Source organism: Harpia harpyja, chromosome 14 (genome assembly GCF_026419915.1).
Source record: "Harpia harpyja isolate bHarHar1 chromosome 14, bHarHar1 primary haplotype, whole genome shotgun sequence".
NCBI lineage: Eukaryota > Metazoa > Chordata > Aves > Accipitriformes > Accipitridae > Harpia > Harpia harpyja.
This window is the reverse complement of record NC_068953.1, coordinates 11,845,046-11,865,911: the sequence shown is the minus strand read 5'-3', so window position 1 is coordinate 11,865,911 and position 20,866 is coordinate 11,845,046. Positions and strand designations below refer to the sequence as shown.

At 57.3% G+C, this 20,866-nt stretch overlaps 1 protein-coding gene across 1 annotated transcript in view; it reads right to left on the bottom strand.

Annotated features, from left to right (window-relative positions):
- ARHGAP44 (Rho GTPase activating protein 44) overlaps window positions 1–20,658 on the bottom strand; it is a 29,970-nt gene extending 9,312 nt beyond the window's left edge. The window contains 11 exon segments of the mRNA XM_052808195.1: window positions 370–481; window positions 627–754; window positions 1,592–1,673; window positions 1,758–1,826; window positions 3,314–3,431; window positions 4,244–4,320; window positions 5,088–5,199; window positions 5,699–5,775; window positions 5,857–5,961; window positions 8,676–8,715; window positions 20,435–20,658. Of these exon segments, the coding sequence (XP_052664155.1) occupies window positions 370–481; window positions 627–754; window positions 1,592–1,673; window positions 1,758–1,826; window positions 3,314–3,431; window positions 4,244–4,320; window positions 5,088–5,199; window positions 5,699–5,775; window positions 5,857–5,961; window positions 8,676–8,715; window positions 20,435–20,487 (973 nt within the window). The 5' untranslated portion in view covers window positions 20,488–20,658.
- Window positions 20,659–20,866: the final 208 nt, after the last annotated feature.

The following is a 20,866-nucleotide window of genomic DNA, read 5'->3' as shown; positions in this document are numbered from 1 at the left end:
CTACCCAAGGGCAGGACTTGGCCCTTCCCCTTGCTGAACTTCACGAGGTCTCTCTCAGTCCATTTCTCCAACCTGTCCAGGTCCCTCTGGATGGCAGCACGACCCTCTGGTGCATCAGCCACTGCTCCCAGTTTGGTGTCCTCTGCCAACTTGCTGAGGGTGCACCCTGCCCCATCATCCATGTCATTAATGAAGGTGTTAATCAGGATCGGACCCAGTATTGACCCCTGGACTACACCACTAGTTACTGGCCTCCAGCTAGAATTCATGCCACTGATGATCGCCCTCCGGGTGCCCATGGTTGGTGCTTGGGAGCTGGATGGGCCATCCCGCACACCACCAACTCCCCTGCCCCGAGGCAGCCTCTACCTGCTATGGCGTGCGGGTCGGCCGAGTACTCCTGCACGTCCACCACACAGCAGTCCAGGGCGGCCTTGAGCTTCTTCAGCTTGGAGGCCGAGGGAGCCACTCGGAAGAGACCCTTCACAGAGGACAAGGGAGAGCATCAGACAAGCTTTGGGGCCGGCAATGTGCCCAAAGCTCCCCCAGTTCCTCGTCCCTGTCCTGGAAGCACCCATGTCCCCTTCCATCATGCCCAACCAGGGGTGGCAGGACGTGGGACCCACCTCCTCCTGCATGCCGCACTCCAGCAGCATCGTCACGCACGCCTCCACGGGGAAGGCGATCTCCCGCCCGCTGACGGCCAGGTGCTCCTCCAAAGGCTTCCCGAAGGAGGGCTTCTCCATCCACGCCTCTGTGACGGGCAGAGGGGGTGAGAGGAGGGGGAGGACATGGCAGGGACGGTGCCAGATCCAGCATCCCCTCCCCGAAAGGCCCTTGGATCACAACGTTTTGGCAGCAAAATATTCCATTTGGGTGTTGCTAAAATAACAGGACCCCGCACCTCTGTCCTGGGCAGCTCGGGAAGTGCTTTTTAAAGATGAAATCCAAACAAAATGTTTTCCAATCATCACACGGGACATTTCAAAGGGGCTGGATAATGTTTTCCGGGGGGAGCAATCACGGGCAAACCTTTGCAATATATTCCCCCTTCTTCCATCACAGTTTGAGGCAGGAATATTTTGTGGGATCGAGAGAAAAAAATAAAATACAAATCACTCCCTGCCCCGCTGCAGCGATGGCAGCACCCCGAGCCCTGCCCCGGGGAATGCGCTGCTCTCGGGGCCATCACGCGGGGCTTTCCCCCACCTCGGTCTCCCAGCCCAGCTCCTACAGAGGTTGCACAACGCAAAGCAAAGCCCCAAGACCCCCCCTGCCTTGGTGCTGGGTTCCCACCCCCGGTGCTGTGCTCAATGGGGATATTCGGGCAGGTTCCCCCCCCTCCTCCATGAAGCTGGCCGGATCCTGCCCCTTGTGACCACGTGGGATGGGGATGCCCTCCCCAGCGCTGGGGCAGGCGGGATGCAGACGGGGTGAGCAGAGGGAGGATGCTCAGCCACAAACCCAGCACCACGCTGCGGGGTCACGCCGGAGCCGGCTCATCACTGTGGCAAAGCCCCGCATGGCTCTGGCGTGACGCAGAGCCCTTGGCATCACATGCAGGAGCGGGACAGACCCCGCGGCCACTTACCCTGCTGGGCTTTAATTTGAGGCAGGACATTCTGCAAAAGCGCTAAGGATTTCCGATGGTACTCTGCCTGCACCTCGATCAGCTGGGAGGGAGAGATGGCACCGGCTGTCACCGCTACGGCCGGGGATGGGGACAGAGGAGTCCCGTGGGGATGGGTGGCACTTACGGTTTGAAAATAGTTTGCATAGTCTACTTCTTTGGCCACAAAATTGTACATGTCAGCCGAGAGCTGGTCCTGCAGAGAGCAGAGAATTAGTCATCATCCCACTCGTGCTGCCCTGATGCCACCATGACGGCCCTTTCGGAGGCCACTGGGAGGGACCAGCTTGGTCACACCAGGAGCCAGCAAGCAACGTGGCACGTTGCAGCACCCGCTTGAGATGTGCTTGGGATGTCGAATATACAGCAGCACTGCGGGGGTTTGCTCTCTGCTGCTGTGCAAATGGTTCCACCCTCGCCCCCCCACCTCCTTCCAGAGCCCACAATTAGCTGGCACCTTGCAACGAGCTCTCTGGAAGCGAGAGTTACTTGGAAACAACCTATCAGCCAAAGGCTGCACATCCCAGCGGGCTGAATGGCACAAATCCAGGCCAAATTAAACCCCAAGTTTGCCCGTCCCTGCCCCATGCTGCATTGCAAGTGGCTCATTAACCACAGGGCAGCAAAGCAGCGTGCACGACTTGGCTGCCGCGGGTAGCATCCCAACCGCTCTTTTGCGGACCAGGCTGATGGAGCATCGGGTGCTTCTTGCTCTGAATTGCAACGAGCCCCTCAGCACCAGGACACGTGTCTCTCTGTCCTCACGCTCGCAAAACAGACATTGCTGCTTCCCCAATTGCTCCTTTTGGAAAATCCCCTTGGGTAACTCAACTGGAAGAAAACCAGCAGGCTTTTAAAATGTTGCGTGCACATCCCGGTTGCAACATCCACCATCAGTATGGTGAATATACTGGGGGTCAGCTCCTGGCCCAGCTGGTTTGCTGGGAATTGCTGGGCGTGTGGAGCTGCCATGCTCTAAGATGAGGGGAGACAGCATGAGTTTGAGACCGGATTTTAAAGGCTACACAGGTTCTGGTTGTGTCCCTGGAGAAAAGAGCCAGGATTTGAGACACACACCCAGCTCCAGCTCCTGCCCAAAACCTATTGCGCAAGGTTCACTCAGCCATTTGCATTTTCTGCCTCTGGGGAATTTAAAGCCATGCAAAATTGCCTGCAGATTTCATCGCTGAATACTGCAGCCCATGAGGAAGGTTCTGACAGCAGCATCCCGCCTCACTCAGACACTTTTCCCACCCAACATGACCAGCTGGGTGGGTCATGCTCCTGAGGGATGGTGGGGGGTGACATGGCTGGGTGGTACACATGGGCTTGGCACGTGCTGGCGCTTCCCGCAGGTCTCTGTGCCAGGGATGAGTTTACTTGGTGCTGAGCTCGCTGGCTTCTGCCAGGATGGGTCCCCTGGGAACGGGATGCTCTCCGGCTCCAGCGGGATATGGAGGATGGGGATAGGGGAACTGGGGACGTCCTGCTTGGCTGGTGAGCATCACCCACTGCCACCAGGCTGCGTTTGGGCATGGGGACCAGCCAGAGGAGGGTTTATCACAGGCAATGGGGTAAGAAGAGGGTGAAGAACGGGGTAAGAGGAAAGGCTGCAGGTTTTCGATGGTGCCTGGGATGTCAAGGTCCCCCTGCCCCAGCGATCCCCCCGGGACCCCCAAGTACCCTGCAGATCTCCACTCTGTTGGCCGCCTCCTCCATCTCCTCCCTGAGAGCATCGGCTTTGGCACCTGAGGGCTGCAGGTTGCTGGCCAAACCCGAGGACTTCGCGGACTGCTGCCACCTGCAGAGAGAGGGCAGAGCTGTCATGGGGAGGGATGGGGAAGAGCACAGACCAGTGGCTGGATCCCAGTGGACTTGGAGGGCAGCCCAGGGACTTCCCTCAGCCAAGCCCACCATGGTCCCCAGGGCTGAGCACCATGGAGATGGTCCCAACCCAGGCTGGGATGCAGCATCCACTCCAAACCCTGAACATCCCCAGTCCCCACAATCGGCTGCACACACTAGGCTCTAATTAAGCAATTATTTTCAGCAGGAGAACGAGCCTCATCCAGGTGACAGGAGAGAGGAAGGCGATGGGAGAGCCTGGATATGACGTTGGGGACTACAGACACCTGCCAAACCTCTCCGCAGGGCACGCTGCGATGTGTGGGGCTTGGCCAACTCAACGGCCCCAGGCAAAACCCCAAGTGCAGCCTGCCGGGTCCCACCGCAGCGTCTGGGACACAGGATGATCCCCAGGGTCATCCCAGCTCCACCCCAGCACTACTCTACAGCGGCAGGAGCACCTGGCTCTTTGCAATCACATAAGAACTCAGAAAGTTAGGGAAAAGAGGAAAACAATAAAGATTTGTGCCAGAAAAAAATACTCCTTTCTGCAGAGGGCAGGCAAGGAAAAGGGCTCTACAGATTCTGCAGACAAGCAGAAATTGTGGGTCATTGCAGAGCTTGACTTCAAGGCACACAGTGACATGACTGAGACTTACTGTCCCAAGGGAGCCACAGTACCAGGGCTCTGGGACGTGTCCTCCACAGTGCTACCTATCACTTGGGAATTTTTATTTTTTGCAAAGCAGCTTTGAAGCCGCTCCCTACCGCGTCCTGGAGGAGTCCATGTCCAGCACGAGCTTTGCCAAGTGCTTCCTCTGCTTTTGGATATTCGGGATTTCCACCTGCAAGGCGGGCAGATAAGGATGCAACTCCTTATTTTAACATCATTAGGGAGATGGGACAGCTCGTCCCTCCTCTGTGTCCCCACCTGGGCTGTGCCACCCCCTGCCAGCCCCGACTGCTGAACCCACATCCCTGAGAGGAGCATCCTTGGTGGATCAAAGCTCCCTGCATTGGGGAGCTGGATGAAGGCAGGAAAAGGGCTTTTGGGGATGGCAATGCAAAGCCTCCCACGCACGGCACCGTTTGCCAAAGGATTTGGTAACAGCTGAAAGCCCCGAACACCAGCAGTGTGATAAGGCTCTTGTTTCGGCTGGGGAAGATAAAATCAGAACCAAGGCCAGGACATTTTGCTAGATGTAAAAAGGGGGGGAAAAAAACGGGTAAAATTGAAAACCAAAGTTGGCAGCAGTGGGGAAAAGGAGGAAAAAAAAAATCCCAAACAACAATGGTATGTGTTTGGAGCTTGGAAAAATGGGTCAGAAATGAGCATGTTAACACCTCTGCATTCAGGAAAGGCAGAAAAGAGCAAGAGCAGCACGAGCAGGCAAAGGAGCCTGGCAGGACCATGGCCCCAGCAGCCAGCCCAGCTGAACGTGCAAATACCGCCTGCCAGTTAAAGCAATTAGCAAACATCTCAAAGATGGAAGGTCCCTTGCAGGGGCCAGGAACCAAATACGCCGCCTAAGCGGTGAAACCCTGCTTTCCTCCAGGGCTTGTTTCAGATGTGAGTCCCCGGCACGGTGACACCCCCAACGTCCCCGCTCACCTCAGCCAGCACGAAGAGGGGCTCGATGACGTCCCTCTCCACCTGCAGCTCGAAGTGGATGAGCTCCTGAGCCAGCTTGTCCTCTGCCTCTCCGCACAGCCGCAGCATCTTCCTGCAAGGGTACCGGCAGGGCTGGGCACCGGGGGGCTGGGGGAGAGCCACGGGCAGCCATCCTGCACCCACGGGGGTGGGCGATGGTCACCCAAAACCCCTGGGGGTCTCAGCAGCGGCATGGGGCAGCCCTTCCCTGGCAGAGGGCTGGAGGGAGGGCGGCAGCCCGGGGACTGTGGGCACTCCGGGTGTTAGGAAAATCTCATTCCCTAACTATTGTACCAATTATAGTCTGAAATTGTATGGACTTTCTTAAGAGAGGGATATAGTTTACATTGTACACTGCATGACTGAAGGACCCCAGCTCATCACAAGGAGAATAATAAGGGAAACCCCTGGACTACTGACATCACGCGAGCATCCCAGCCCTTCCAACACCCCGCCGCCATTATCTGGCATCATAGATAAGGAACTGCAGCAATTCCCAGCAGTGGCATCCTGGCATCCCTGCAGCATCCCGGCAGTGGCAGAGCGCCCGGGGAGACCCGGGCCCCCCTTACCCCAGCAGGGAGTCATCCCCCAGCACAGCCGATCCCTCCATCAAGCACTGCGCCAGCGTCGTCAGCGGCAGCTTCTTCTGCAAAGAGAGGGCTGCGTTTCCCACCCTGCCGCCGCCAGCAGCCCGCCCGGCATCCTCAGAGCCCTGCCAAAGCCTCACCGAGCGCTTGTCGGCGTCCACACCTTGCTGGCCCTGCAGACATGCCGTCAGCTTCTTGTGGGTGCTGTGGGAGACCTGCTTCACCAGCTCCAGACGCTTCTCCACCTGCGGATGCAGTGGTGCCCATCACCGGGGTATCCCGCCTGGTCCCGCACCCACCATGCAGGGACCTAAGGGACTTCTCGCTTTTCAGTCAAAGCAAGTTTAATTGCCGCTGCATAGGACGCAACAGCCCCGGAGCCCAACCCCTTCCCAGGGCAGGGGTGCATGAAGCAAGAGAAGGTTTCACCAGGCTGGTGCTGCCCCATCTTAACCCCCCAAGCAAGGCTGAGGGCTGGATCCAGACCAGCCTCCAAAGCCCTTGTGTCCCTGGGTGAGGGCAGGAGGTGTCTGGCCCCAGCTGAGCCCTGCCACAAACCAAACTGGCCGATACTCTAACCCGAGGCTGAAAATTCCCTTATTTGCCTCTGTATTGATTAAATTAAGCAGTTAATCCCAAAACTCAGTGAGATGAGTCATTAAATGTAAGCAACCAAGATCTGCTGAAAACCAAAGCGCAGAGACGCAGGGAAAACATGGACATCTCCAAATTTGGGGAAATAATCTGGAAAAAGAGAAATATTCCCTAAAGCTGAAAATCTTGGGAAATTATCTGGGGAAAAAAAAGAAATACTCCCTGCCTGGGAGAAGCACTGAGCCTGCAGCGAGCCTGTGAGGCAGGAGGCATATCACGGGAGCCTGATACTCAAGCTGAGCTGCCCTTCACCACTATAATAATATATATATTACTAATAATATATATATATATGTATTTTAAAAAAATAGATCTTCATGATGCTTGGCTGAGGTAGACCAGCATCTGCCATCCCTGCAACATATACATGCTCCTTTCAATGTATACATGGACGTGTGTGTATATATATTAATTATGTATATAAAAATTATACAAATTATATATATATATACACACACACACGTCCGTGTGTATGTTGAAAGGAAGGGGTACGATGTTCAGAAGGGCATGTATGTGGGTGCACACCCATCTACATGAGCCAAACTGGAGGCAATTAGATACAACGCTGGGAAGGGTTTGGTTTTGGGTTCCCCACCATCCCTGGAGACAGACGCCCATGAACTTGACTGACTCTTTGGGAGACACCCACACGAGGTGGCACTGACCATCCTCCCCACTGAATTATCTCCAAAAGGTGTAAAAATCCCCCATGCAATGCCAGGTGTGCCCTCAACGGTGCTGGCACAGATGCTACCTAGTGCCGGGATGTCATCGGATGGCTCTAAGAGCAGGGTCTTGGTCTCAGTGCCAAGGGGCCATGGAGACCTCAGAGCTTGCAAGGAGAAACACCAGAAGTTAAAATAGAAAGAAAAAAGGTTCATTATTGATGTTCCCTCTGGCTGCTGGTGGCAGGGAGCCCTCAGCTCCCCTCCGCCCCATCCTACAGGGGCTGCCCATTCCTGGGGACAGCAGAGCACATCACCACCACACCCTTCCCATCCCTGCCACCAGCACTGGTAGTGAAAAAAGGGAAAAAAAACCCAAATCCCGAAGGCTGGAGACTGACTCGCAGGGGTGCATACTGCAAGGACGGCGCTGTTGAACAGCAAACAAACCCACCAACACCCCAGGAGCCTGTACGGCCGCTTCCACCAGCCATTTCTCACTGGTGCCAGTGCAAAAGGATTAACTGATGCAGGTGGCTGCCCTCTGTGCCCAGCAGGGATGTTTGCAAACAGCTTCATTTCACTCTCTTCCAGCACAGTTTCCTTACTTCCTCACTCAAACCCTGCTCCAATTTTTGGCTAACACACGGCTCTTGCTAAAGCCTGATGTGTGCAGGGAGCAGCGTCATTAGGGGCAAGTGAGGGCAACATGTAGGCAGGACACGGTGGCCAGAAAGAGCTAAAGGTCACTCTGCAGCCACTGTCACCTGCAGGTTGTTGCCTCCTGCCACCAGCATCCTTGCACACCAGTTCTCTGGCTGTTTCTGCAGAATCTGCTAACTGATAGCAATGGCACAGACCAAATTCCCAAGCTGGAAGGTATAAATACATCAGCTTACACCCGAAAGAGGTTTTGAAGTGGCTCCAACAGCAGCCGGACTGGCTGACGCCAGGGGATGCCCTCACTGTGATGGAGGAGGAGCTGGGCAGCTGTTTTGCTCCTCAGTGCCCAAGTGTGACGATTTAGAGAATGTGTGAGTTAGAAACCTTATGAATTCAGTGATGGATTTGTGAATTTACGTCCCTTTGCTGGCAATTCCTCAGCCGCTTCCCTCCCTGGGGTGTGCAGGAAGCCCTGCTCTGGGAGCAAAAAGCACCAAGATGAGATGTCCCTGAGAGACTGTGACCCGAGCATCACAGCCGATGCTCCAAGGCACCACGTGAGGTTTTTGGCTCAGGGCTCTTTTGCTGAAGTTGTCCAACCCATCAGCTTTGGGGACTGTCCCCTGCTGTCACGTGGCCTGTCCCCAGGGCAGGTTTTGCAGCAGAGAGGGGAGATGCAGGTGTCCGCAATCCGGCTGGCCGTATCAGGTTGCCATCCTGGCGGAGACAAGACTGGATCCGATTCCAGTTGACCTGAAAACCAGGCTGGGAAAGGGCTGGGAGGGTGCGCGGGAGGGAGACGATGCCGCTTCCCACGCTTCCAACCCTCTCCTCCTCCCAGCCCGTCTCATCACCGCAGGACACTGCGGCACCGACCGGCAGGGAGCTGCTGCTGCCACATCCAGCACCCATGGGTGGGTGCCTGGGCACCCACAGGCACCCTGGGTGTGGATCAGACCAGCTGCAGAGGACCTCACCTGCAGGAGATCTTCACTCAAAACCTCCGTCTTCTCAGCCCTGCAAGACAAGAAAGAACATAAAGTGCTGGCAAAGGGTCCGGCACATGTGGCAGAGACAGGGCTGCACGCCGTGGTACTGGGCACGGCTGAACATGCTTTTCCATTGGGATGCAGCCGGTGATTTAAGGCTCCCCGGTCCCACCAGCCATTACCTCATCTCCTAAATAAGCAAAGCATGGAGCATCTTCACGGCTCACTGTGAGCGTGCCATGTCCCACACCAATTTAGGGTCCTGGTCTCCCCCTTATTTGTCCATTATCCACAGCAAAACAGGGACGCTAAATTCCCAGGAGGATGTGGGCAGTGCTGCGCATGGAGGCGGTGCGTCTATGCAAGAAAACAGCTCCCTGGGCCGTGCCGGGCTCTGGCACACCCTCAGTGCCGTGGATTTCAAGGACACAACCCGTCCGCACGACTGAGCCTCCTCGGTCCAACGCAGCCGACTGAATCTGCAGCGGCAGCTGCTGCCCGCGGCTTTGCTGTAACCCTCCCCGCTGCTCGTCGGAGCCGGATTTACCGCTCCAGAGCGCGTGTCATCTGCCGTCTTTGCTAGCGAGGAGCGCCGGGGATGCAGAAGGAGACACAAACCCGCTGCAAGACCCTCCTCAGCCACGCACGGACCCACAGCATCCCTGCCTGCAAAGCCCCTGTGGCCGCTCCTCACCAGGTCTGCTCAGGCTTATTTAAACCATCACACTCTGGATCATTTATTCATTTTCTTCAGGGTTTTTTACAACTTCAGTGCATCATCTCTCTTTGAAAAATGACCTCCTTCAAAATGCACGTGGGCAGAGTTGTGATTTAGCCAATTAGTCCCTAAAGGTTTGTTAACAACAAAAGCTCGGCGCCCTTATCCTTCTTAAAAAAATACCTTTATTGCCTGAGCCCTGGTTGCTTTCTGCTATCCAAGCTGGTTTCTCAGCTTTGAGAGACTGAGTGAAGTATTGAAAAAGCGGAAATAAGGAATAAGCACCGGCAGAGCAAGGTTCAAAGAGCGAGCACAGCATGGCAGCAGCACCAGCTAGGGCAGGGCTTGGTCTATGGGCTCATCTGCAAATACACCACGTCCAAAGACTTTTAAAAAGTGCAAATTAACTGCATTAAATGTGGTTTGTGTATGAAAGTTGTCCCAGTGTCTGATTTAAGTTGGTTTTAAAAACAAAAAAACCCAAACCCTATTTATTTTAATTTTTAAAAAAGGGAATTTAAATGAACGCATTATAATATCTTCTATATGAAATGCAAGCGATGCACTGGTCGCCCGGGAGCAAGGGCTGCTCAGGTTCTCCTCCTCTTCTCCAAATCACCTTCGCTATCATTTATGGACAGGGTTGGAAACGCTGCAGAATTAGCACAAACGGGGAAGAAAGCAGCAAATATCCACTGGCACAGACACAACAGCCGTCCCCACTTCCCTGCCCTGGCTCAGGATATATTTAGCATCCCAAAGGAGAAGGAGGTGGCACGGATGCAGGCGAGCATCATGCACTCACGTGCAGGCACCGCCAGTGCACATCCCTGCCGCTCGCTGTGCACCCCAGAAATCATCTCCAAACTTTAAAAAAAGGTTGGGGGAGAAAGAAGTCCCTCCTGTCCTTGTACCATTGGGAAAATGCTCCCCCCAAAGTGATGTTTTTAGGGTGTTTTCTCCTCTTCCAGCCAGGCTGATAGATGAGTTTTGCACACCCCATGGTCCCATGCTGGCAGGTCTCTCTCCCAGCAGCCACAAACCAACACGTGCTACGTTCTGACGTGCATTTGGGAAGCAGAAAACAATGTGTCAAACAGGATAACAAAAATCTGGCCTTGCTCTGCTTTTAAGCATAGCCTCAGCGCAAGAAACTTCAGTGGCTTTAAGAGAGACCATCCCCCAGCCACAGCTCCGGCACAGACACCCGTGCCAGCCCTGCCACATCCTGGGATGCTCAAGCAGGTAGGGGACCCTGCCAGTGACTAATTTGGCTTTAAAAAGGAAGGGGGGAAAGGCTGCAGCATTTTATGGATAGGAATAAGCAAAGAGGCTGTTGGAGTTGCTCGACACAGCTGCCCAGGGATGCAGCAGAGTGATGGGCATGCCATGGGAGTATGCGTTTCCCCACCTGGCATTGGCATCTGTGGGAGCTGGGATGCTTTCTCCTCCCTTCTGGCTTGCAATGGGGATGGGGGTCTCTGCGTGGCCTTGGGGACACGCTGCAGCCACCGGTGGTGGCACAGGCATGTGGCAGGGCTGCGTCGGACTGGCGTCGCTCATGGTGGTGGGACCCAGGTACCACCACGTCCTGCCAGCGCCGAGTGCCAGCACCCTGCTCCCACACCTTGGCTTGCAGAATGGGGTAAAACGTGTCCCCAGAAGCCACCATGGGGTGTTTTTGCAAAGCCAAAGCAGGGGACAAGTCTCCTGCCTCAGGACACCTGGACTCTACAGGTGATGCCACCAGCAGCCACAGCAAAGAGCTCCCACAGGAGAGCCCAGCCCCGTGGATGTACTGGGGCAGCAACCCGGCTGCAGCTCCGTCAAATGCGGTTTATCAGCTGCAAGTGGGACAGATCCTGCTCCTGTACATATGCACAGTCCTGCTGACAATGTGACTCTGCTGCTGTCCTGCCACCCCACCTAAAGCTCCTTATTATTTTTCCAGAATGCACCAAAAAAATACAAATAATTCCCCTTGTCTCTGTACTTGCTCCCACTGGCAAATTATATCCAGGAGTGCGAGAACCGAGCGGTGCCTCCAAACCCACAGAAAGCCCAGCCCAAGCCACTCCACATGGCCATTTTACATGTAAAGACTAAAAAATAACATCATCCTACTCCACTGACATCGCATTGCATTACAGCTCTGTGCTGCTAATGCCACCAGGAAAAATCCCATTATATCCGTTATGTTTCTAAAGTCTCAGCCTAAAGTTAATACGGTTTTACAGGAGCTTATATGGTTTTATGAGCCATCCTGTGAACCTGCAGCAAGAAATGCTTCATGGCAAAATGCACATCCTGCCAGGGAGCAGCCAGGAAGATGGACGCTCTCCTGTACGCCCCGGGCTCCATCGTGCCTGGGGGGGGTATTTTTTGGGTGCTGCGCCCTTGTCGGCACTCAGAGATGCTCAAGGAGACCCTGGTGCCCCAATGCCACCTCCCCAGTACCCAGGGATTTCCCCAGGGCACTCAGTGGGGATGGAGAAATATTATCCCGCTGCCTTTTCTGGGAGTGGGATGGCAGCATCTCTCTGAGGATCTTCAGCAAAGCATCTTCAGCAGGCTCAGCCCTGAGCATCTCTGCTCACCCCTTCCTCTTCAACAAACATTTTTGGTTTGTGCTTTCTTCTCCCTCGCAATATTGTGCTCCAATTAGCATGCCACTCGAGGACGGGTGTGGGTCCCCATGCCTCCCCAAGCTCTCTCGCCTTGGCTTCCCATCCCCAGAGAGAACCACTTGCCGAAACCCCCTGGGATTCAGGAGCCCCAGCTCCCAGTTTGCTCTCAAGTGCTTAGTTCAGACCACGTGGAACTTTGGAGCTCAGACCATAAAGGTACTTCCAAAACTGCAACCCTACAGAAATCCATTAACAGCATCAAGAGGAACCAGTTTGGATGCGACTGATGCTGGAAAACTTGTCTGGCTCCAGCAGAGATGCTTTCCCTGTTCCAGCCTGGCATCTTGCTCCCATCCAAGCAATCCCCCAGCTCCTCCAGTCCATCCCCAGCACCCCCCAGTTCAGCCCCAGCACTGACCCCATCCATCCCCATCATCCCCCAGCCTCTCTTGACACCCCCAGTTCCTCCCCAGCACCCCCAATCCACTCCAGCACCCCCACCCCCTCCTGGCACCCCCAGTCCCCCTCCTTGCTCCACTGCTGGTTCCGTACAAGCAGAGCCGAGTGGTGATGAAGCTGCCTAGGGGGGTCGCACAGACCCCGAATTCTGCCTCTGCCATAGCACTGACGGCCGTCCCAAGCCCAGGGGACCCCAGGACCTGCTCCCTGCCCGTGCTGCTCCAGCCGCACGCGGGAGGCAGCCGAGCTCCTGCCTGCACAAACCCGTCTCCTTCCCAAATCACCACTGTGCCTGAAGGAATTCCTGGGGGTGCCAGGGCCCCCGTGGTGGGGGGGCAGAGGGACACAGGCTCCCGTGCCCTGGAGCAGCTGGGGGGGCTACATCATTTCCCCCTTCCTCACGCCCTGTCGGGGTTCAGGGCCCATCTGTGCTTAGCCCATAACTCCTGACACATGAACGATGTTCAAGGGTCTGACACGTGCAGCAGAGCCCCGGGAATCGGCTATCCAGTGGCTGGAGCATCCCATGGCCCAACCATCAGAGCAGGCAACTGGTGGCACCAGCAAAGCATCTCCTCTACGCACCAGTTTAAGCCAGTATCGGCTTTCGGCAATTCTCTTCACCCATTCATTTTTACGTGCGTATTTCTATCCCCATGTCTCACAAAGCAGATGCAGCCAGGGTTCCCACGCTCAGACATGACCTGCCCCAGGGAACCAGAGACAGTGGTTTTTGCTCATGCAAGGTGGCCTCAGCAAACAACAGCACCCAAAAGAGGGGTGCAGGGACCCCCCAGTTTCCCTGGCTTGTCCCTAATCCCCCCAGACTTCATGCCTTACAAGTTACATGCATCCTGCGGGAGCATCCCTTGGAGAGGCAGCCAGGATTACCAGCTTTCAACGCTTTCTTTCATCTTTCCCTTAGGCAAATAAAAACCCACTCCTCCCCTTCCCCTCCAGATTTCCACCCTGAAGCTGATTTTCTCAGCACAAATCCAGGCAATCCTCAGCCTCAGTCAGCACCCAGACACTCGCATCCCTGCAAACAACTGGGAGAAAAGGCACAATTAATATGGAGAGTTAAAAGCAAATGAGCAGGAGATGCAGCGACAACTTGGTCAGGTGTTCGCTTCTGCAAAAACTAATTGCTGCAGGCAGAAATCAACACCAATCAAGCAAACTAAGTTGATTTCCAAATAAACCCTGTGGCTTCCAGTGCCTTGATGTGAGGAGCTACAGCAAAGCTGGTGCTTCCCTGGAGCATCTCCTGATGCCAGACATGTCCATCTGGCTGGACCATCCATCATCAGTGCCTGCCCCATGTCCCCACCACTGTCCCCCTCTGATGCTCAAACCACCCAAGACAAGGAGCCCTTGGCCTTGCATTTGACCCTGCGCCAGCAAAACTCAAAGCACAATGATAATTTCGTGACAATATTCTCTCTGAATGGGAAAACCATCACGAGTGGCTGGCAGGCAGCGCTTCACCCAGTGTGGGGTTGGGCAGGAGCGAGGATTCGTCTCTGGAGGCAGAGCATGTCCGTGATGCCCTGAGGACCCCCTTGCCCACACCTCCTGCCCAAAATACCCCTTTCAACCCCATCCCTGGCCATCCCCTTGCTGCAGTATGCCCATAAATATTTCATCCCTATTTAATTACTGACACCGGCCGGTTCCCCTGATTTCTGTTTGCTCCAGCCTAAAAATAGCCTCCCGGCTGAGCGCAGGCAGAGGGAGGCACGAATACCCAGCCAAGGCCATCCCGCGCCAGCAGTGTTAACTCCCACGGATGGGTCTGCCTTGCCATCCCACATGGGCTCGGGGAGGGTGCCCGGCTCCATCCCGGTCCTGCCCGCATCTCCCTCCGGTGCTGCCGCACGTGCCTGGGGGCTGGTACCCATGGGAAAATTCAAGGTCCTCGAGCCCCCAAAGCTCAAAGGTGAGGTCGATAAGGTGAGGTTCAACCATGCAACTCAGATAAGGTGCTGAGCATCCGTCATGTGTGCTGGAGGGAGGAGAAAGCCCCTCAGATCTCATCCAGACAACCCCTGGAAGCACTGGGCATCGCGGTTCAGGCTGGATGCTGGTCCAAGGACCACGCCGTCCCCAGCTTCTGCCGTCACCTGAGCTCTCCTCGCCACTGCATCCCCAGGGACACGCAGCCCGACGGCTTGTAACCGGGATCCGGCTGAGGCCAAACGGAGCTGCGGATTTTTCCCAGTGCCTTTTTAGCAGGCAAGAAGCAAAACATCAAATATTTATATCCTCAAATCGCTGCTCAAATGCCCCAGGGAGATGACTCCGAGCTGCAACATCCAGCGAGACGCGGTGAGATGGCCCCGCCAGCGCCTCCTCCAGTGCATCCTGGGCTCATCCTGCCCCAGGGGGTGACCCGGAGTGACGGTCCCCATGTCCCAAACCTGCAGCTAAGGGCAGTGATGCCCACCCAGTGGGTCTGGTACCAGGGCTCAGGCCCCAGCAGCTCACCCGCCTTCAGCTCAGCCAGGCTGGAAAAGTGGGATGAAATGAGTGGGGAAGGCTGGTCCAGCTTTCCTCCGTCCTTCTGCCCACTGCTGGGAAAACCAAAGGAATCAAAGCAAAATGGGGGACAGCGTTTTAAAGACAGGAAAGCCTCTTTTCCTCATCTCCTGTCCCTTTCCTGGTTGCGAGCTCTCTCCATCGGCATCCCTTCAGCAAGGGATGCACAGGGCCCTTTGCTCCTTGCTGCCGGCACATCCCTATCAGAGGAACACCCCCCCCGGGGTCGCATCATGACCACACTTCAGTCCTGATTTGAAAATCATAGAGAAGTCCCTGCAAAGCGCAGGGCCCCGAGGCTGCTGGACGCGGGGACAAAACCTTCAGCCCGCTCCATGAATATTTCAGTTTGTCAGCGCTGCCGCCTTGCGAGGAGGATAAAAATATCCCCAGGGTTGCAGGGATGCTGCCGGCACCTTCTGAGGGGCGCGGCATCGCTTGGCAAAGCCAAAATCCCAGGGGGGTCTGCCAACAGCGAGCCACCGGAACCTCAAAGTGCAGACGTGGAACCCAGCTATTTAAAGTGTGTTGTTCCCTCCTGCAAATCCCATCGGAAAAATCCCAGGTGGTGCTTTTACTCCCTCCGTCCTTATTTCATACACACAGAAGAAAACGTCCTTATTTCTTGCAGAATATTGTTGCTGCACAGAGAATAAAACCTCAGTGTTTAAAGGCTTTATATTTCTGTGCAGACTTTCTGGTGCTTGGAAGAGCATCTGCCCCGAAAGCCACCAAAGCGATGTCCAGCCCAAAATGCCACCGCTGTCCCCCGGGATGGGGCATACATCTTGGGATGCTCGGAAAGGACCAGGAGGAAAAAAACAATCCCCCCCAAGCTGACACCGCCCTCCCCAGAGTCCCCCCATCACCTGCTGCGCCATTCGGGAACCCAGCCGTGCCATTCTGCAGGCGGCTGTGAGCGCCTGTTTTATTCCCAATGGAGAAAAACCCATATTGAACCAATTCTGGAAAATTCACAGAGCTGTTTCGGCTGCCGGAACGAGTGTTGCGGCATGCTCGTGCCTATCATCCCGTGACCTCGAGGTGAGGGCACGAGTTCCCGCTGGCTCAGCCGCTGATGAAATGGATAAATAAATAAAAATAAAAGAAAAAGTGCTTTGCAGAAAGCATCTTCAAAATGTTTTACAGCCACTTATTGATTTCTCTTCCCTTTTTCCACCCTGCGGAGATAAATATTATGGCCCTTTACAGACTGGGTGCAGTTATTCTCCTGAAGGTTGGGTACCAAGCGCGGGTCTGGGCTGGGATGAGCATCCCCAATTCTTTCTATCTGTCTAATGAAATTACCTAAATAAAATCAATAAAGTAAATAAAATAAATAAAAAATAAAATAAAATAAAACAAAACAAATAACGTGCTCAGGGCACAGCAGAGCGTGGTCTGTGCTGGTTGGCCCCATCACACTCACAGACAGGGCACCCCAGTGCCTGCAGGTACTGCTGCCCTCCCCAGGGAACCCAGCAGGTCCCCGCTTGCCCCCAGCATTGCAAGTGGAGCTGCAAAGGAATGTGACAGCCCCGGGAAAAGGAGCTGAAGATGTATTTGGAAAGGTAAGGAAATGCACTCAGCATCCTCACCTAACCCCTGACCCTGACCCTAACCCTAACCTTGACCCTAACCCTAATCCTGACCCTAACCCTTATCCTGACCTTGACCCTAACGTTAACCCTGACCCTGACACATCCCTGCCCGCTCCCCATGCGGGACAGCCCCAGCCGCACACTCCCCCCACACGAGTGCCAGCTGCGGCCACCTCACAGGGACAAAGGGCTGCTCCTGCCTGTCCCCTGCCGGGGTACTTCTGGCAGCTGCTGGCAGACCCACAGATGGGGTTTTCCCCTTTGGCTGCCTTTTTCTTCCTTTTTTTTTTTTAAGGAAAACACACCACCAAAAGCAGGAAAAGCCACCAGGGGCTGGGACCCCCCCACTGCACCTCCCTCTGCACACCCTGCAGGGTGGCCGGGGAGATGTCACCGCTGTCCCACCCGGTCCCACAGGACGAAGCCCTGGTCCAGCCCCCCGCTGTGTTGGTGGGGGGAGTGCAGCCACCCCCGCAGCAGTGGGATCTTCTGGGCCAGGTGCTGCTGGCAGGAGTGACACCATCTGGATGCCACCACTGCCACCGCCACATGCAAACTGTCCCCAACGCGCCTGTCTCCCCCCAAGGGACAACCTCCACGTGCAGTGCAGACCCCAGCCCCGGGGCAGCATCCAGCCCAGCGGTCCCCAGCCCCGGACTCGGGGGTGCTGGCACTGCAGGGTGATGGTGGCCCACTGGGGCTTGGTGACAAGTGGGAGGGGACAGCCCTCAGACCGCAGAGGGTTACGGTGCATATACCCAGGTAAGCATCTCCCAGGGGAGACAAAACACCAGGTTTCTATTATTATTCCTTATTTCCACTTATTATTCCTTATTTCCATTTATTATTCCTCATTTCCATGTATTATTCTTCATTTCCATTTATTATTCCTTATTGCCATTAATTATTTCTCATTTCCATGTATTATTCCCTATTTCCATTTATTATTCCCTATTTCCATTTATTATGCCTTATTTCCATCTATTATTCCTTATTTCCATCTAGTATTCCTTATTTCCAGCTGGCTGGAGAGGGCTGCTCAGGGCTCCACAGTGGGGAAGAGGGATAAAACATCAGCCCACGCTTGAGATGGGGAACCAAAGGGGCCAGGTCAAGGAAGGGGCTGGTCCCCAAGCTCCTGCTGAGCCCTGCAGCGGCTCCAGCCGCCCCGTCCCAGCGCTAAGCAAAGAGGGGGCCACATACGCCCCCCCCATTAAACCCAAAGAGCCTGGCAGCACAGGCAGCTCTGCAGGCAGCAGACGTGCTGGGGTATACCGATGGAGCCTCCCAGCTGCCCATCATGAGCTGGCGTCGCAGCGAGCCCCTAAGAGGATTAGGGGTTTAGCAGCTCCAAGCCCCGCGGCCGCCATCCCCGCTCCCCAGGCTGCGAGTCGGGCGCTGCGGGGAGCCCAGCATGGCCCCGCGCTCCCAGGGGATGTGGGAAGGAGGATGCTCGCCTTGTCAGCAGCACCATTTTGAAGCCAGGCATGCGTGCGGTGCCCGGCTCACGTCTCCCACGTGGTGGTGGTGGGACCTAGGGACACCCCTCCCCTGCAGCCACCCAGCCGCGGGTGGGAGATGTGTCAAACCTTCTCGGTGCATCCGGAGAGCAAACCCGGCCTGGCACAGATGCAAGAAAATCACACGCTCTGTCCTCAAAACAGCCTCCTCCTGCTGCTTCCTCAACGGAGGCAAGCACCAGTCTCCCAACAATCCCGCACCGCGTTCCTGTACCGCATTTCCTGTACCGTGCTCCCGCACCGCATTCCCACACCACATTCCCTGTACCACGCTCCCACACCACACTCTTGTACCGCACTCCCACGCTGCACTCCCACACCACGTTCCTACACCGCACTCCCACACCACACTCCCGCACCACGTTCTTGCACCACGTTCCTGCACCGCATTCCTGCACCGTGCTCCCACACCACGTTCCCACACCACGCTCCTGCACTATGTTCTTGCAGCGTGTTCCTGCACCACGTTCCCACACCGCACTCCTCTACCAGATTCCCACATCGCTCTCCCGCACCGCGTTCCTGCAGCACGCTCCCAAACCGCATTCCCGCACCGCATTCTTGCACCGCGTTCCTGCCACCGTGCTCCCACTTCATGCTCCTGTACACCATTCCCACACCGCGCTCGCTCCCACACCATGTTCCTGCATCATGCTCCCGCACCGGATTCCTGCAGCACGCTCCCAAACTGTGTTCCAGCATCGTATGCTTGCACCGTGTTCCTGCCACCACATTCCCACACCGTGCTCCTGCACAGCCGCCACAGCCCCAAGACGGTGCCCTGCTGCCATCCCGGCCCTGTGCCTGTACGCCGGGGCCGTGCGGCAGCACCGCGGCCGAGGCAGGAGCCATCGCCACCGACCACCTCCAGCCCGGCCGAGGACCCAGAGCCGGTGGGGCGACCCCCATCGCCATGGGGGACATGGCGAGGGGGGACGTGGGGGATGCCAGTGGAAGTCCAAGCCCTCGGCTCCGGGAGGGGATGCTGAGCCCAACGCCCCAGCCGTGCTGGTGCCAGTGCCCCAGCGCCGTGTTGGGAAGGAAAAAATAAATACACCCCCCCCCCCCCCCAAGCTGCAAAATCTCCGGGAATTACACAACAGCCACCACCAAACCCCGGGCCTGGCCCTGCGTCGGTGCGCATGGGCATCCCCGCAGGCACGGCCCCTTCACCCGCGCCCTGACGTGTCCCCCTGCACCCTGCCTGCTCCCCTTCCCCACAGCCAGCCGGGGCCACCCACGGGTGCCGGGGGGAGCAGGCTAGTGGGGCACCCCACAGCATCAGGGCTGGGGTGCCTGGACAGCAGGTGTCTGCGTGGCCCAGCCCTGGGACACAGGGAACGGGCAGGGGCAGTGGGGCAGGCAGGGTGAGGGCAGGGGCAGGCAGGGAAATAGTGGACGAAGGGGGCAGGGTGCGGGGCAGGGGAAAGGCGGGCAGTGGGGCAGGGTGCGTGCAGGGGGACAGGCAGGGGTTAACAAGCAGGCAGGGTGCAGGCTGGGGCTGCAGGCAGGGGAGGAGGCAGGGAATGGGCAGGGAGGAGGCAAGGTGTGGGCACTGGGGCAGTGGGGCAGGTAGGATGCAGGCACCGGGGCAGGCAGGGAGCAGGCACGGTGTGGGCAGAGGGGTGGTCGGGCTGCAGCCATGGAACAGGCAGGGTGCGGGCAGCAGGGCAAGGGGCATACAGGGAGCAGGAAGGTTGAGGGCTGGCAGCACAGGCAGTGGGGCAGGCAGGCTGCAAGCTGGGGAGCCGGGGCAGTCGGGTGGGCAGAACGTGGGCAGGAACAAGGGCAACAGGCAGAGGGCAGGGAGCAGGCAGGGTAAGGAAGGGAGCAGGAGCAGTGGGGCTGGCAGGAAGCAGCCAAGTAGGCGGGCAGGGGATGGGCAGGGGCAGCGAGGCAGGCAGCGTGCAGACAAGGTACAGGATCAGAGCAGTGAGGCAGGCAGGGGAGCGGGGAGCAGTCAGGGGCAGCGGGGCAGGCAGGGAGCAGGCAGGGGAGCAGGCAAGGTGTGGGATTAGGGGCTGCGGAGCAAGCAGGGCTCAGGCAGGGGAGCAGGCAGGGAGCAGGGGCGGTGGGGCAGGTAGGGAGGGGGCATTGCGGAGTGGCAGTGGGGCAGGCAGGACGCAGGTGGGGCGCAGGCTCAGGGCAGCAGGGCAGGCAGGGAGCGGGCAGGATGCAGGTGGAGTGTGGGATGGGGGCGGCGGGGCAGGCAGGGAGCAGGCAGGGCGCGGGATCGGGGCTGTGAGGCGGGCAGGGCGCGGGCAGGGCCCGTCCCCATCCCTACCTGCCCACGGTCTGGTTGGCGAGCTGGCGCATGCGGTTGAATTGCTTCTTCATGGTGGCGGCAGCGCGGGCGCCCCTTACGCGGGCAGGGCGGGCGGGTAGCGGGGGGCCGCGGGCCGCCCCTCCCGCATCCTCGCCCGGCGCGCAGTCAGGCCGGGCCGAGCCGAACCGGGCCGCGCCGAACCGAGCCGAACCGGGCCGAGCCGAGCCGAGCCGGGCCGAGCCTAGCCGAGCCGGGCCGGGCCAGGCCGGGCCGGGCCGAGCCGAGCGGGCCCGCCGCCCCTGCGCGGCTCCGCGCCTCCGCCTGCGCGGGCCCCGCCGCGCTCCGCGCCCCCCGCCCCGCTCCGCTCCGCTCCGCGCCGCACCGCCCCGCACCGCCCCCGGCCGCGGCGGCGATGGGAAATGTAGTCCGGGGCCGCCCGCCCCGGCGGGC